At 41.6% G+C, this 18,138-nt stretch overlaps 1 protein-coding gene across 4 annotated transcripts in view; it reads right to left on the reverse strand.

Annotated features, from left to right (window-relative positions):
- Window positions 1-14,936, reverse strand: part of LOC120412934 (sorting nexin-13-like) — a 31,455-nt gene extending 16,519 nt beyond the window's left edge. Inside the window, exons 1-3 of one of the 4 annotated variants that reach the window (XM_039573568.1) lie at window positions 14,653-14,936; window positions 14,477-14,583; window positions 9,829-10,296 (exon numbers count right to left, since the gene is read on the reverse strand). In XM_039573568.1, coding sequence (XP_039429502.1) covers window positions 9,829-10,296; window positions 14,477-14,583; window positions 14,653-14,765 — 688 coding nt within the window. In that variant the 5' untranslated portion in view covers window positions 14,766-14,936. Of the gene's footprint in view, window positions 1-9,828; window positions 10,348-14,476; window positions 14,584-14,652 lie in introns of all 4 variants that reach the window. The other 3 variants (XM_039573567.1, XM_039573570.2, XM_039573571.2) reach the window with 3 other exon arrangements.
- Window positions 14,937-18,138: the final 3,202 nt, after the last annotated feature.

The following is an 18,138-nucleotide window of genomic DNA, read 5'->3' on the forward strand; positions in this document are numbered from 1 at the left end:
TAGCCTTGCTGACCACAGGGATCGACATAGCCCGTGGTAAGAAACAGCAAATGGCTTCTGTCTTCCTAGACATCAAGGGTGCATTTGATTCAGTCTCCATCGAGGTGTTGGGTGTAAAGCTTCGGCGGAGCGGTCTCAATCCGACGATGTGCAACTTCCTCATCAACCTGTTGTCAGAAAAACACATGCACTTTGTGCAAGGTGATCTGGCAATCACCCGGATAAGTTACATGGGTTTGGCACAAGGCTCACGCCTTAGTCCATCCATGTATAACTTCTACGTCAGCGACATCGATGATTGCTTGACCGGAGACTGCACCCTTATACAGTACGCAGATGACGCAGTGGTTTCAATCGCTGCCAAGAAGGAAGTCGATCTGCTAGAACCCTTGCAAGATACCCTGAACAACTTGGCCCATTGGGCAGTTGGAAAGGGTATTGAATTCTCTCCGGAGAAGACGGAACTAGTCGTTTTTACGGGGAAGCATGAACCGGCACAGCTCAATCTTTCTCTCTCGGGAAAGACTATCGAGCAGTCGGACCACTTCATGTACATGGGTACCATCTTCGATCAAAAGGGAACATGGGGGAAGCACATCAACTACCTGAAGCAAAAGTGCCTGCAAAGAACTAATTTTCTGCGCAGCGTCTCTGGCAACCGGTGGGGTGCTCATCCTTCTGACCTGCTTCGACTGTACAAGACAACGATACTCTCGGTGCTGGAATATGGAAGTTTCTGCTTCCAATCAGCTGCGAAATCACGCTTGTTGGTTCTCCAGCGGATACAGTACCGATGTCTTCGCATTGTCTTGGGATGCATGCACTCAACTCACAACATGACCCTCGAGGTCTTGGCGGGAGTGTTGCCTCTGCGAACTCGTTACTACGAACTGTCTTACCGGTTCCTGATCCGGTGTGATTACAGGAATAAACTGGTAATTGACAACTTTGAAACGTTGCTGAACCTTCACGTTGAGTCTCGGCGCATGCTTCTATATTATGACTTTATGTCATCGTGGGAGTGGAGCCCGAGCACAACGGTACAGCGCACGCCTCCGTTAACCAGCAGCACCCTGATTGGCTTCGACACGTCCATGAAAGCCGATACTCGCGGTATCCCAAACCATCTTCTGCGGGGAGTTGTACCGTCGATCTTCGCATCAAAGTACAACCATGTTCCTCCAAACAACAGATTCTTCACCGATGGCTCCAAGCTCGACGGCTGTACGGGCTTCGGTGTTTATCATGAATCTTATCAGCTGTTCTTTAAGCTGAAGGATCCGAGTTCGGTTTACGTCGCAGAGTTAGCCGCGGTTTACTGCGCACTGCGAATCATCGAGACCATGCCACCTGACCACTACTTCATCTTCACCGATAGCTTTAGCTCTGTTGAGGCTATCCGGTCTCTGAAGCCGACCAGGGAGTCTACGTTTTTCCTCACGGAAATACGCAAGACTTTAAACAACCTGGCGGCTCAGTCCTTCAGCATCACGGTGGTATGGGTCCGCGCTCATTGCTCGATTCCGGGTAATGAGAAAGCGGACTTGCTCGCCAAGAAGGGTGCTGAGAGTGGAGACATTTTTGAAAGGCCAATTAGCCTACAAGAATGCTACGGTTTTCCGAGGCAGCGTGCGCTTCTGGATTGGCAAAATCAATGGGACGACGACACCAAGGGACGTTGGATGTATTCCATACGACCTAAGGTGCAAAGAAAAGCCTGGTTCAAGGGAATGGACTTGACGCGTGGATTCATCAGAACGATGTCCCGCCTTATGTCGAACCATTACTCGTCCAAGGCTCATCTGTACCGTATCAACATGAGTGATACGAACCTTTGCGACTGTGGGCAGGGTTATCAGGACATCGACCATCTCGTATGGGCGTGTCCAGATCACCAGGCTCACAGAATTAAGTTGAAAGATACCCTCAGGGCCCGAGGAAGACCACCAGAAATCCCGATGCGATACGCGCTATCTCAACTAGACCTTGATGTTCTCTATCCTATCTATCAGTTCCTCTCAGATTCCAAAATATCTATTTAGTTTTCTTCCAGTTAGTTTCCCTTCAGTTAGTTTTCCTCTAGTTAGTATAACTCGCCTTCACACAAAGCCGTCGTTTCTGGTTGCACCGGAAGCAAAGCAAGATCGCCCCAGCAGCTGGACACCGAGTTGCGGCTGAGGACAAAACGCAAAGGCCAGCAGAGCCAACCAAGACCCCTACACAATCCCCCTTCCCTTCCCACGCCTTGTCTTTAACATCAATCCCTTCCCTACTAACCCCGAGTAGGCCGCGGGTAATCGGCTCCCCTCCCACTAACATTTACACACAAGATCCTCTGTAATTATTAAGTCAAATGTAATTACAAAAGCCGACTCGGTCCTAACCAGGTCCCAGTACCGAAAAGGACCTAATAAAAATAATTTTATGAAAAAAAAAAAAAAAAAAAAAAAAAAAAAGGTCGAACAAAAACAAACTGCTTTATCGACGTCAAGGCTGGGGAAAAAAACAGCTGCTCCACACACTTGGCGGTGGGCCTCATTTGTTTTTTTTTTTTCTCCTGTTGCGTTTCATGTGTGAGTGTGACACTTTGATGTTATTCTTGCATTTTTCTCGTCGATCTCCAGGATGCGCGCCAGCCAACTGATGTATTCTGAAATGAGTGTTTGTTTTGAAACTTTTAATCGATGTGGTTGATGCATCGAACATTAAGGAAGACTTTCTTTCTGCTGTTTAGAGATTCTGGTTCATGGTTTTGGTTCAAAAACCCGTTGTCAACCCGTTGGACGGAAATTATTTACGAGTCACTCAGCAAATTGCGACCAGCCAGTAAGTGCAGTGCAATCAATTACGGAAAGCTTGAGGTTATTAGGGACAAGTACTGGCTAACGGCTAACGGGAACTGTTTTTCCGAGGAGTGCTTGGTCCACGGTTGGCAAAATTTCGCAAATTGTATCAGACTTCCGGAAAGCAGCTTTTTGCTTGCGAGAAAAGTCATTCAGAGTTTATCAGAGAACTTTTGATAATGTTCTTAGTGCTATGGGCATATGTTTTGAAAAATTTGGCTTCATTACAGGCTGCAACGAAACTATTGGCACTACGCCCCCCGGGGCATGGCCTTCCTCTAACGTGGGATTTCTGCTCCAGCGCCTCTGACGAGACAGGAGAAACCGGGACCGACGTTTTACTTCACCATCCGATAGAAGCTCAGTGGATAAGGCGGGAATCGAACCCGCGTCTCATAGCATCATCGGGATCGGCAGCCGAAGCCGCTACCCCTGCGCCACTAGACCCACCCATTACAGGCTGCAGTTTTCCACAAAAAAAAACACTTCAATCAGCGGGAATTGAACCCAGTTCATGCAAAAATAAAACTGATGCACACTGGGGGAATTGCGCCTTAGCCCGCACGCTTACTGGAACGGTATGACGGGAGAAGAATAAAAGTCAATAAGAGCGTGCCAGGCTGAAATGTTTCCCGTATCGATGGGTTACTTTGTTGATAAACATCAAATGCTTTGAAGCACATTTTCAAGGTCGTAAATGGTGATTTAATGCCAGTTGTAATGCTGCAAAGTCTTGGTACTTTGAGGCATTCGCAAAGCTTACATACTACTTCAAAGCATTCCAGTGCTGATTTAGTACTGAATTAATACTTCAATTAAGTGCTTGTGGTTACTTGGGCAACTTATTATTTTTTTCATATTCAAATTGGCAAAAAATAGAGGTGGGCAAAAAAAGCGAACCGCTCAAAGAACCGGTACACTGAAAAGAGCGAAAGAACCGTGGCTCACAAAAAAGAACCGCGGTTCTTTTTTAACCTTAGGTCTTTTGAAAGAGCTGGCTCAAGATGTATAATTTATTGAATAAAAAAAAAAGTTTTAAATTTGTTTTTGAGAATTGAAAATGCATTTTCAAATAATTTTGGCCGATTTTTGCGTGACAATCTTTATGGATAACGCCTTATAGGAATATCAAAATAAAAATTTCCAAAAATTTATCAGTTTTTTTTTCATTACACGGAAAGGGGATCGATCGCCAAACCAGCGACCGAATTTTGCTGGGTTGGTTTTGCTGATATCAGCGAAATTTTTCTCTAAACCAGCGAAATTTTTCGCTGAAAAAGGTGGCTGCGCGAAATCAAATCCAGCAACTTGGTTTCGCTGGTTTGTTATTTCCGAAACGGTTTCTTTTCCAGCGAAAGTTTTCGCTGGTTTGATACACATCCTTCCGACAGCCGTCATAAATGTTTGTTATTGTTCACGTTTGGAAGCGATTTGTGGCAATCGGATTGCTTTAGGGGTTTTTTTTTCAAAACAAAAAAGCATGAAAAAGTTCTGCATCAAGTGTTCAGCATTAAAATACATACTCAACAGGTGATGGTTCTTTTCAATGAAAAGAAGCACGTTTCCATTATGTTCTCGCAGCAGAAAAATACGGTGCAGTGAAGCTGGAGATGTATTTGTACTGCTGCATAGATGAGTGCACAAATTGTCGCAGGTGGCAGCAAGAATCGTAGGCGAGGAACTTGACCATGGCCGCGGAACAGTTTGTGCTGTGGCAAGTAAGTACAACCTGGCTGGACTTTCTTTTAATTCTGCTTCCGTTACTGCGAAATCTTTTCTGACGATTGTTCCATCCGTAAACCTCCGTCAACCGGAACGGAACTTTAAGATTTTTAGGTCGGTAACCGGTCACGCGCTGGAAAAAAAACAACATTTGTTCAAAACTGTGTCTTTCTTTACACCACCTAGACTTTTTTTTATAAAACTTTACATTCCATTTTTCAAAAATTGTCTATCATTTCGCAATCAATTCTAGCCTTATTAATGTGGAAATACATAACGTCTGCAATGTGAACAGCTTACCTTAGCTTAGGTAAAACATTATTAAATAAGATTCCCAAAAATTGAACTTTTTGCCTTAAAACTGACAAAGCAACTTCTATCAACTACGTTTGATAAATAAATATTTGACATATATGTGACACAATGTAAACAGAAATTTGATTACCTCACTTAACTTAAATTTAAGTTGTTTTATAGCCATAAAATTCGAGCAGAATTTCGTATAACAGTTTGTTTTTCTTGTAGTCTTTATTCCAACCACTCGTGATTTCAACTGTTTTACAGCTTTTTGCTTGTAATTTTTCAAATGATCCGTTATTAAGTGAACTTTTTTGAATCCATACAGACACTTAGATTTTCATTGTACAGCACTTAAACAGAATAATACCGACGACACGACAAGCCACTCGCTTCCAAAAAGTGGGCACCTAATCGGCTTACCCCTCCGTTTCCTTTGGAACTCGAAATGTCAAACCGATCGAACTGACGTTTCCCTGAAAAAAATAATAAAATCAGCAGCACTGCTACTTTGACATTGAGAAATGTCATTTTTCGTTTGTTTTTCGCGTGTTTCGCAGCGCCGTCGAATTCCTTCTCAACTTTGTTATATTATTCCGGAATGAAATTCTAAGGCCACGGTGGCCACTCAAACGAATTACGGACTGCACGATCTGCTCGGATTTCTGTTGAGTAAGTAAAATATAATGTAAAATCTTAAGAAACTGGTCTCAGTAACAGATGTTATTTTACTTTTACAGCAAGCTTCTGGAAGTGTTTGGTCATCGGAATGACCTGTTTTGTTTACGAAGAGCGGCTTGAGACAACAACCCATCAAGTTTTCGGCGGAACCGAGAATAAAATGAGAAATACGATGGTTGTGCTGCAACTGGCGGACAGCAACTTCCAGGGCAGAGCAAAAGTGAGGGGATCAAAATCCGTGAAAAAATAAAGGCCGATCCGTTCCTGGCAAAGATCTTGCACCAGCTGGACACGGGAAAGCAGAAGGTGGATGATTACGATGGTGAAAAGAGTAAGATGCAATGCCGTCGGAAGGAACAGGACGACGACAACATGGAAGGCATCGGAGGGCAAATTTATGGCAGCCGAACCGTGCTAAAATTGGACGAACTAGCCTTCACCGAAAGATCCAATCTGATGGCCAACAAACGGTGCCAGTTGCCCGATAGAAGTTTCCGCAAACAGCGCAAGAGTTACGAAGAAGTTCACGTGCCGGCATTCAAGCCGTAATCCTTCGAAGAGGAAGAGGAACGGATGGTCAGCGAGAAGCTGCCCAAGTGCGTAGTACGTGCAACCCGTGTTCGCCGGCTTCAAAACGCTCAACTGAGTCCAGAGTCGCTTGTACAAGTCGGCCCTCGAGAGTGATAAAAATCTGCTGCTTTGCGCCCCAAACGATGCCGATTAAACGAACGTGGTCCTGCTCACCATGATCGACAAGCACATCAACAATGACTGAACGATCAACGTGGACGAGTACAAGATCAGCTGCACTGCGCCGATGCGATCGCTAGTACAGGAAATGGTCGGTTACTTTGGTAAACGCCTTGGGACATACAATCTGACCGTGTTCGAGTTGACCGGAGCCATCAGCAGATTGTTGCAACGCAGGTTATTGTGTGCACGCCGGACAAGTAGGACATCATCACGAGAAAGGACGGCGTAGAAACGTACACCCAGCTGGAGAAAAGCGGCCTCATCAAGTACGACGCTTTTTCGCGTGTTTTCGCTGTCAGGTGAGATCCGGAACATAACGGTTCGCGAGGAGGAGGAACTCGAGATGCAAAAGCTGATGAAGCGTGTCCCGTTCCGGATCCCACCTGAAACTCCAGGGCTTTGCCGACATGGTGAACGTAACCCAAACCGCATCCCTTCTGCTGCGTGCCATTTTCGAGATTGTCCTGCATGCGAGTGGGTTCAGCTGCGGACAAATGTTCAATGTTGTGCAAACTGATCGATCGGCGCATGAGGCAGTGCAAGTCCCCGTTGCGTCAGTTCCCCAAGATGCCAGAGGAGATCATGAAGAAGATCGATAGGAACTTTTCGTGGGAGCGGCTGTACGATCTGGAAGCGAACGAGATTGGTGACTTGATTCGCGTGCCAAGTTGGGCAAGACCATCTACAAGTACGTGCATCACTTCCCGAAGCTGGAGCTGTTCAAAAGTTCATCCACGAAGATTCCCGAATGGTTCGTGAACTGTTAGTGACGGCCCACGAGCTCGCCTCGTTAATCATCTTCATGGACAAGATCGATTCTATGATCCAAAAGAGTGAGTCTAATAATGGTTAATTGTATTGATTAATGAAATAAAAACTAGATTAATAACATGTAATTTTATCGGGCACCTAACGATGGCATATCAGATTAAAGTTAATTTGCAGCTTGGGACCATCCATAAACCACGTGGACACTTTTTTGGAAACCTTCGTAGACAATTGACCATACTAAAAAAACTTTCAATTTTACCGTGACTTTGGACATTCACGGTTGTTTCATGGGTCACGGTGGGGAACACTTTTTGCAATGTTTTTTCCACCGAGTGTCTTGTCGTGTCGTCGATAATACAGTGGACTCTCTCGTTGTCGATATTGAAAGGACCGTCGAGAGAGGGAGTTACAAATTATAGAACTCAAAATCAAAGTAATCTTCTTGAAGGGACTGAAAATTTTATTGACGGCTGGAGCAATATTGATATCGAGAAGATCGACAGCTAGAGAGTCCACTGCATTATGTTTAATGTTTGCTACTTGATTGGGTCCTAAAGTTTAATGATAATTTTAATGTACAACGATAAAAAAATTACATAAATCAATTTATGATGTTTAAAAAAATCTTCTTAAAATTCTGTCATAAATTTATGTCTATTGCTGATTTTATTACAAACAACAAAGTTCTAAAATAGTTTTTGTGTAAAAAATCCAATAGACCAAATTTGTTTTTTTTTTGGGTATTTTTTGAATACCCCTGACTCAAGACTATTTCAAAAACAACCAAAAAGCAAACAAAAATGTATTATGTCATTAAAAAAGACTCCATATTTCCAATTTGATTTAAACGCTGATCCAGTGCAAAAAAACACTGGTTCAGTGGAAACATTCGCTGAACCAGCGGATTTTTCGCCGAAACCAGTAGAATAATCTCCTGGTTGATTTTGGTACGAGCTGCTGCCGCCGGAAAAAAAAACCCGGACGTCAGCGATAGAAAACGCTGATCCAGCGTAAAAGAACACCAGTTCAGTGAAAAAATCCGCTGGACCAGCGAATTGTTTCCCAAAACCAGTACAATAATCTCCTGGTTGATTTTGGTGCCCTGCCGCTTTTTCCAAACCAGCGAGAAAATTTTCTGATTCTAGCAAAACTGATCCCCCAAACAGCGACATTTTTCACCAAACCAGTGTTTTTTTTTCACTGGTTTGGTAGAATTTCATCGGTTTCCAAACCAGCGAAAAAAATTAGCGATTCTAGGTAATTTTTGTGCAGGCTGAGAAATTAGCGACATTTTTCGCTAGTTTTAGCGAACTTTATCGCGATTTGGCGATGGATCCCCTTTCCGTGTTCTAGTATACTTTATACTTAAAGGAAAAACATCCCTGCAAAAAATCTAGAGTTTTTTAAAGGTCTTAAAAGCTATTGTGTTTCATATGTTTATGTGTCTTTAAAAAAAACTCTAGAAATATTTTCGAAATGCTTATAAAATTTCCTACACGTTTCTTTTTTTAGCAGTGTTGAACCAATGCTTAGATACAGTGACATTTTTAGAATCAAGAGTAACTTTTTGAATGCTTTTTTTTGTCTCCTAGAAAAAAACCCGAAAATTTCGAAAATTTAAAAACATATTTATTGGGAGAATTTAACTTTTAATAATAAGAAGAAAAATAAAAAAAATCGAAAAAAACCGTCTGCCTGTCTCACTGAAAAAAGCTTTTGTTGTTACGAAATTCTAGAGAATTATGTACTCAGAAATTTTGTTCAATAGAACCAATAGCCAATAGATCAATAGAAAAAAAGATAAGAAAAATTAAAATGTTCGACCTTTTTAACAAAAACGTATTGTTTTTATCGCATAAGTAACACAAAAGTTGCCAACCTCCTGTTGCCGAATGGTTACGGGTTTCGCCTCATAAGCGGAAAGTCATGGGTTTTTCTCAGGGTGGCAGCCTTAGGTTTAAGTTCAGAGGTAGCAGCAACCGTATGAGTATAAAACGGTTGCTTCACGTGCTCTTCTAGCATGTGATCAATAGAGCTATCTACGTGCGTATGTATTGCGTGTACGTACACGAAAAAAAGTGAGGTTAAATTTTGTCCGGCCAGCAAAAACAAATGGTGCGCTAGTGTGTGTACGCGAAACGTCATAAAGCTCTATCTTGGGATATTCCTTTGCGCCTCTTTCTCAAAATACTTTCCTCGTGTCTTCGCATGTAAATAATGCCCAGCCGATCGGTATTGCACTGCAGTCCAGTCGCTTTGTCCAGATCAGAGCAAAGGGAACACCGCAAAAGTAGCACCGCAAAAAGACAATTGTCTTTACAAGACCCCGCGCGGCAAATAATAGCTGCTGGGAAGAGCTTGAAAAATGACACGAAAAAAATTGTCACCGCGGTTCTAGCGATACATAGCGCACAAGGCACAAGGAATGGAGTTTACAGCATCTGGATGGAACAGCACTTTCCCTCTCAATAGGGACTGTGTTATAGATCTGGAAATGCTTAATAACAGTAAAAATGGGTAACACGATACAATAGTCCTTGTAATCAGGATTCCGTGTCTTAATACTCAAACAGAAAAAAACACAAAAGTTACGAAAAAAACATTTAAACTGTATCCCAAAGAACGAACAAATAACAACTAAAAACTATACACAAACATATAATGCAGCAAAAGCAGCGAACGATTGTGATTGTGACGTGTGTAATATGAGTAATGACCTCTATTTAAACCTAATCCCAACCCCAAACATTGCTAAACTTACCCTCTTTCTTCCGGTTCTGCCTCTCCTGCGCCCCCTGCTCCTTGCTCTGCTGCTGCAACTGAATCGATTTGCCCTTGTCGGTGTGAATCTTAATGTTGTGAAACGGTCCCCAGCGGCTCGATCCGCTGCGTTCCTCTCCGGCCGCTGCTCCCCCCGTCGGAGAAGGTTGCTTCGAAGCCGTCGTTGGCATGCTATCTAAAATGGTATGATCCCTTTGGTGGAAGTGCAAGTGGCCCTTGTGCATGAGATGATCGGTTATCGAACCACCACCACCACCACCACCGGAACCACTTCCGGACGATCCGGTTCCGGCGTCCAGCGGGCCCGAGCTTGAGCTGGATTCGCCCGATCGGCGGTTCTTGAACAGCAAGTCCATGCCGGCGTCCAGCAGGTTGCGCCGGCGGCCATGGTCGGACGAGGACCCCGACGACCCGTGGCCCTTGGACTTTCGCGTGGACTCGGTTTGGACTTTTATGTTGGGGGAGATTAGTAGCATACTACTGGGCTTCTGTTCGCACACTGGATGGGGCGCGCGCGTTCGAAAAGGGTTTGCGGGGATAAATAGAGAGTGAGATAGAGAGTTTGGATGGAGCGATACAGAGAGAGAGGGGATTCTTGGAAAAGTGTCTTTAAATTAAGTTAAATTTGATAGACACAGGGCTGCGGAGTCGGGTCATACTTCAAGCGACTCCGACTCCGACTCCGACTCCGGCTTTCTGAGTTCAGCCGACTCTGACTCCGACTCCGGCTCCGGCTTTCAGCTCCAACCGACTCCGACTCCGACTCCAACTCCGGCCTACCAACTCTAGCCGACTCCGACTCCGACTCCAGCTTTCAACAAATTGTTGGCTCCAACTCCGACTCCGACTCCACATATTTTTTTTTTTCAAAAATTAGTAAACTATTATTTTAAAAAAATAATTAATTACTCTCTAAGTGTCAAGTTTTTCTCAAGGAAAATAAATTCGAATCACAAAAGTAAATCTAGTAAATCTTTCCCAGTTCCTGAGGGGAACACCCTTGTAGAGTATCGGGGATTCAGTGGCAGTTTTTCACTCAACTAATGTTAACATGTTAAGGTTAATGTTAACATTCCATAGGTCGCCTTCCTAAGGTGTCGTGATAAGGTCCAGTTTGTGACGATACACTACCTTCCCTTTACTAAGCAATCGAATCCAGAAGAGAAAAGATCACCAGTTGCGGAAAAAAAAGTTTCTAGATTACCAATTTTATACGTTATTAAAACGGAAATAAAAAAAATCCAGTTTTAAAGGCATTTTTAGAAGAACAATTTTGTAGGTAAATAAGGATTTATTCACATAACCTCAAATTTACATGTAATTTATTAGAAACTAATAAATTTAAATATTCATTTTTTTGTTAAATTAACCATTAAATGAAACCTAGCGTTGATGATCGATTAACATATAAATTTAATTTGATCACTTTTAGGCTGACATTTATAAGAAGCACAGTGACTCTCTAAGTCACTTTGAATTTTCAAATTTAATTTTAAATGAATCATTTTTTTAAAGCCCCATTATTTTTTATTTAAGACGTAGACGTACATCACGCCATGGCTGAAAGAGATTATTATTGCAAATTAATGTGCCTGAAGAATTTCTTCGTGGAAAGGACGCTGAAGGGGTCCTTTTCAAATAACCGTGACGTGAACAATATTTTACCCAGGGATTTTTTATTTATCTTAATTTTAAAATTTTCGATATATTTTAAAGGAGGCGCGCGAGACATCTTGAATCTTCACCTAAAACGAAGCTTTATGAATGATCGAGCGCCTCCGGTCACAGATATTTCAAAAGGACCCCTGAAGCTAACTTTCAAGAAGATTTTTTAAGGTAAATTGATTTGCAATGATAATCACCTTACGTCATATTTGCGAGGGACATATACATTATGAAAAAAATCTTACTTGTTGAATAATATTTGGAAAATAAATTAAAGTCCTATCATTTTCACTAAACATTTTCAGATTCGTTCAACGACAATTTGCAATGATATCAAAATAGTTTTCCCAAGGATCAACACTTTCAGATTTCAGTAGAGAAATAGTAAACATTAAAATAATCGATATCTTTAACATATTCAATGATTGTTTAAAAAAATAGTTGCAATTTTTTTGACATTTTTTGTCAGCTTCAAATATTTTAAACGTGACACTTTGATTTTTATGTACTTAGTTATAAACAAAATGCGCATGTTGAGGTCCAAGTAGTAGATTGTTATAATCGTTGATTATTTGATGGAAGAGTTATACTCTCAGTGAGTTATTTCCAAAAACAGTGATTATTATTTTTAATCTTTTTAAGTACCTCGTAACTTTTTTCCTGAAAAATGATTTACTTAAAACCTAGAAATTCACTATTGGGGTAAAGTACTTTTTTCAGAATGTTGTTGTTTATTTTCTAACGTGACTTTCAGAATGAACTGGATTCAATTTGGTGTAATATGAATTGAAAAGGTACATAAATATAGGCAAAAGGATGCAGTCAAGAATCAATTGAATATTTTTGAATACAGAACCAATATTGTCTATTACTTTTTAAGTTATGATACTACATACTTGGGTTAGAGAAGATTAAAAGGTTATCATTAAGTTATCATAGTGAAATAAAACAATTAAAGCATTCCAATCACAATAAAAATGCTTCAAAAACAAAATGGCATCTGATAAATCTCTTTCAACAAATGTCGCAGTGCATGCGACAATTAAAAATATTCAATGCTCTCCTGCATTGTAACAAATTATGAACAATAATAAAATAATATTTATTGTTGAATTTTAGATAAATCCGACTCCGACTCCGGGTTATCTAAAATTGTCGGCTCCGACTCCGACTCCGACTCCAGCTCATAAAATTTAGCCGACTCCGACTCCGACTCCAGCTGTTCGAGTTTTGACGACTCCGACTCTGACTCCGACTCCGGGTCCTCAAAAAGACCCGACTCCGGCTCCGACTCCGACTCCGACTCCACAGCCCTGGATAGACATTTAAAAATTTTAACGAGACTCGATACCTTTAAGCAGCAAAAAAAACCTTCAAGTTTTTAAAGAAATTTTAAAAGTCAAATGGTTTGCATACAACAGTAAAAGGCTGAATAATAAAAAAATAAAAATAAAATATTTACGGTCTACGAAATACAAGTCGTGTGATTAAAACTAGTTCCCTTTTTTTGTAGATCGAGCGCATGCCACCCTCTTTTCACTCTTCCGGCAGCTGGTCTTTGTCTCAGATCTTGACTATCAGCCGATGCAGACAGACCGTTAGCTTACCCGGCCCATCTTGATGAGTTCGGCGCCGATACTATCCTTACCAGCCGTTTTATTGTTCTTCAGCTTATTGATGGCATCATTACTTCCCAAATCATGAGTGCTGGTAATCCACCTCTGGGCCATTCAGGTGCTCGTCAAAGTACTGCTTCCACCTTTCGACCACAACGCGCTTGTTCGTCAAGGTTCCTTCGTCCTTATCCCGGCACATTTCCGCCCGCGGCATGAAGCCTTTCCGGGATTGACTGAGTTTCTGTAGAACATACGCGATTCGTTGGAGCTATACAGCTGTTCCATGTCCTGGCGCTCCAACTATTCTAGGCGGCGCTTCTAATCCCGGACGAGATGGGTTTGCTGTCTTCCCAACTGTCTGTACGACTCCTTGTTCCCACGGGTGTTGTGCAGCAGCCACTTGTCCCGCACTACTGTTTTCTCCTCCCACATCACCTGACATTCCTCGTCGAACTAGCCGTTCTGTCGAACTCGGTCCACGTATGGCTGCTTCCATACGGCACCAGCAGGCCTCCAAAGGGGCTTCGGCGAGCTCACCCTCGTCAGACAACGTAGCTTCGAGTTCCCACGTGTACTGGGTAGCGACCTAATGATCCTTGAGTCGCTCCAGATTATACCGCTGTGGGCGACGGTACCGGATCTTGTTGACCTCGGACAGGCGTTGGCGCAGCTTTGCCACCACCAGGTAGTGGTCCGAGTTGATGTCCGCGTCTCCGTGTCGTTTGGTGATCTCCAAGTGTACTTGTAGAGGAGGCTGTGCTGGAAGAAGGTACTACGTAGGGGCATGTTTCGGGAGGTAGCGAAATCGATGAGTCGTAGGTCGTTCTCGTTTGCTGATTGGTGCTGAACCTTCCTATAACCGATCTGAACTCCTCATCCTAGCTGACCTGAGCGTTGAAGTCGCTGATGACAATCTTGACGTCGTGTTTTGGACACTTTCTATACTCGGCCCTTGATTCTCAACCGGCACATTCTGTCGATGACTGACCATTCCTAACCGTACTCGTTTGTCTACAATCTCCTGTATACATTCGCTCAGGTATCGAGTCTGTCACCCCCGGTAAAGGAAATCCAAACAACAACACAGCTCGCACACACATTAAAAACCCTGCACAAACACCAAAGCAAACGCCAGCAAAAACTTGCAAAACACAACAAATTTTCACTTTTCTTGGAATGCGACGCTGCAACTCCACCCTTGCTAAAAAGAGGGGAGAAGAACCGAGGGGAAGAGGCAAAGGAAAATGAAATTGCGAAATGAAAATCGAATGGAAATGCATGCAAAAGCAACAAGCAGTAAAACAAAACCAGGGGGAACGCCCTTCCGGAAGGGGTGAGACCACTCACCAATGCTTAACCCGAGGGTTTTCGGTTCGTCAAGGGGATTCTCCAGCAGTCCACTGTCGAGAAACTTGTCCAGATCGCCATGTTGCAGATAAAGGATCGTGAGCAGCCTAAAAACGAAACGAAAGCTCAACCCTGGTTCCGGAACTGCCTGCGGACCACGGAAACCCCTGACTCACCCAACCAGAAAGGCCACCAAACCGATAACAAAGGCGAGAAACCAAAACAACCCGAAAATGTTGATGGAAACACCCACACTCAGCACGACCCAGCTGGCGTATTTGAATTCCATCTTGCGCGCAAACACCGTAATCCACTCCGGAAGCGGTTAAACTGCACTTTGCACCATAGTTAAGCCCCGTGGAAGGGAGTTTTCCTCGATTAAATGCACAATTTTCTAGTTTTTCCCCCCGACCAAACACTCCTTTTTTTCTCGTGACGACAGCTCGAAGTTTGTTTTGATGGGAACAGAACAGCTGTCAAGGGGCGCGACTGTCAAACGGACAACCCCACTGGCAAAAGATACGGCGCTGGCGATCAGCTGATTACAGTGAAGGGCGGGAATGTGGGACCACCAGCATGAAAAGGGCTTTGAGGCGAGTAGGCACCAAACAAAAAAAAATTTTTTAACTTTCTATTTGCGCTTTCTGGGTGTTTTTGAAACAACCTTGAGTCAGGGGTATCCAAAACGACCTAAAATAGAAATAATATTTATTGGACCCCTTCGAAGTTTACTCTAAAAATGAACAAGCTGGCGTTTTTTGAAAAGGTCCATTTACAAAATTTAGTTTTCAGCAAGTTTTCAGTACCTCAGACTCAAGGCGGTTTCAAAACCACCCAAAAAGCAAAAAAAAAATAGAATTTTGTTTATAAGGCTTTCTAGTCAGAAATTTAACAACATATTCAAAGTATTTTTGCATGGCAGCTGGACGTTTGTTTCCATCAGATTTCCTCGGGGGCGACACTTGGGGCGACATCTATATCTCATTACAGGCAGCTCAACCGCAGCTGTCAATTACGGCACCAGAACAAAAGAGAGCTGTCATATACGGCACCAAAACAAAGCAAGAACAAGAGAACAGCTGCTCATTAAGGAACCAAAACAAAGCAACTGCGAACTGTAAAAAAGTAAAAACAACTGCTGGATTAAAATTGAAAGATTCTGATTATTTCTTTTTTTTATGTAAAATTTTATCGCAATTTGCGTTCAATAGGTAGTTCCCAGTCACGACGTTCTAGCAGGATTCTAGCAGAGTTCTCACAGAGCAGGATATTCTTACAACATTCTAGCAGAAATGTTCCACCGATCTAGCAGGATTCTGGCAGAACCAGTTTTTTCCAGATTTTTCTCAATTTATGTTCTAAATAAACTAAAGTTGGATCATTTCAAACACATCTGGCCGATAACCTTATATAAAGTTGTACTTTTATCACATGAAACGTTTACTCAACTACTGTGTAATTTGACTTTTACCATAGTAATTAAAAATTTATATTATAAAAATAATAAAATATAAACACTGACGTGCCACGAGCAAACCACTTTTGACCGCAGTTGTCTTCTTCTTGTTTGGCGTTTTTGCTTCTAGCGAACAATCTGTCAACCTTTTTTTCTCTCTTCCCTCTCTTCACTAGCTCTCTTTTTTCGATTCGCGCCAATGTTTACATGCAATGTATTGTTGAAGTCATCATAAGCTGACACACGCTTTCGCCGAAACGAACAGCGCTCTCCTAAATCGTTCTGAGCGCATACTTTTTTGAAACGACGCAGATTACAAATTGAATTATAATCGCAATATCTAAAACACGTGTGGGAGGGAGAAATAGTTCAGCGAACCTGAAGGTAGATGGAGTTGGTGTTCGCTGGAGAATTTGCGGTCAGAATTATCCCAAAAATATGTATGGGGTGGCACGTCAGTTCGTCAGTGATATAAATAAAACAAATATTTTTGTTTTTACTTTGCGCAGTTTCCGAGCAATATCAATCTCAACCCCCAAGATGGCTGCCTTTAGCATCCCCCTGGATTTCCTACCTCTTTCTATTAATCTATATTTTGTCAGGCGACTTCTAGCTGGATTTTTTGACTGACCGCCCGATATGTTAGCCAACATATTTCACAGGACTGTGACAGCTCGAGCTTGATCATTGTTTGCATCAGGACGCTGCACAGTGGGATAAAATTGTGAAAAAGGCTATTGCGTCCACAACTCGGAGCGCGGCTGGTTGCCCAAGTTAGGCCAACATTTTTCTTATGTAAAAAAGTCCTGGAAATCGACTGGAGAGGGTTTCATCCTGGGGGACCACGGGGAACCGAAATATGGCCGGATTTCCACAGGAACTTCATTACGACGATTTAACGCTAAACATTTTTATAATTAGTTTAACCGAGTTTTTGAATAAGTGAGATTTCTTCAGAGATAAAAATCATAAAACCGCATTAAAAGATATTTTTAAGAGAATTAATAGATTATTACATAATTTTTGTGTTAAAAAATCACTCGTCTGCTCAGATTTAGCTTGGATTTTGCTGACAAACCCGATTTTTTTGCAAGTTTGAGATTGATAAGGTTATTAGATTTTTATGAAAAAATATCATATTTCCTTAAACAAATATTTACCAGTTGCATGCATACATGAATATGAATTGTTTATTTTAGTTTCCTTGTATGAAATGAGCATGGAATAAAAAATATTTTAGAAGTCTTATAAATCTTATCTTTTTTAAAACATTTTACAAATACTTTGACTTTTGTTCAACTAGTTTGGAATGGAAGTTTCTGTTTGATTTTTTTTATTAAATACTATTTAATTTTTGTTTAACCCAAAACAAAAGTTTGTGACGATGTTTTCAACACTCAGAGTTAAAACACGCCAACATTACTTCTACTTTTAAATGCATTTTCAACAGAAAAACATTTTATATATTTTTTTCTTTATTTTATACTCATGAGAATATGACTATTGAAGCTTGCAACAGTAATTTGTAGTACATTTTTGATTTTATGTCATGTTTTGTATCCTCGTTCCTGATTCATATTTGATTAAGGAAATATCTTTTTAAATCATAAAATCCAATAAGGGACCATCCATAAACCACGTGGACACTTTAGGGGGGGGGGGGTTTTTGTATGGACAATTGTCCACGAGGGGGGGAGGGTAACAGATTACCAAAAAAGTGTCCACGTGGTTTATGGATGGTCCCTAATCTCAAATCTGCAAAAAATCGGTTATATCAGCAAAATCAGAGCAGACATGTGATCCTTGTACACAACATATTCAAAATTTAGGTAAAAACATTATTTTCATTTTCATTATTATTGTTCTTGTTCTTGTTCTTGTTCTTGTTCTTGTTCTTGTTCTTGTTCTTGTTCTTGTTCTTGTTCTTGTTCTTGTTCTTGTTCTTGTTCTTGTACTTGTTCTTGTTCTTGTTCTTGTTCTTGTTCTTGTTCTTGTTCTTGTTCTTGTTCTTGTTCTTGTTCTTGTTCTTGTTCTTGTTCTTGTTCTTGTTCTTGTTCTTGTTCTTGTTCTTGTTCTTGTTCTTGTTCTTGTTCTTGTTCTTGTTCTTGTTCTTGTTCTTGTTCTTGTTCTTGTTCTTGTTCTTGTTCTTGTTCTTGTTCTTGTTCTTGTTCTTGTTCTTGTTCTTGTTCTTGTTCTTGTTCTTGTT

Source organism: Culex pipiens, chromosome 3, assembly GCF_016801865.2.
Source record: "Culex pipiens pallens isolate TS chromosome 3, TS_CPP_V2, whole genome shotgun sequence".
Taxonomy (NCBI): Eukaryota; Metazoa; Arthropoda; class Insecta; order Diptera; family Culicidae; genus Culex; species Culex pipiens.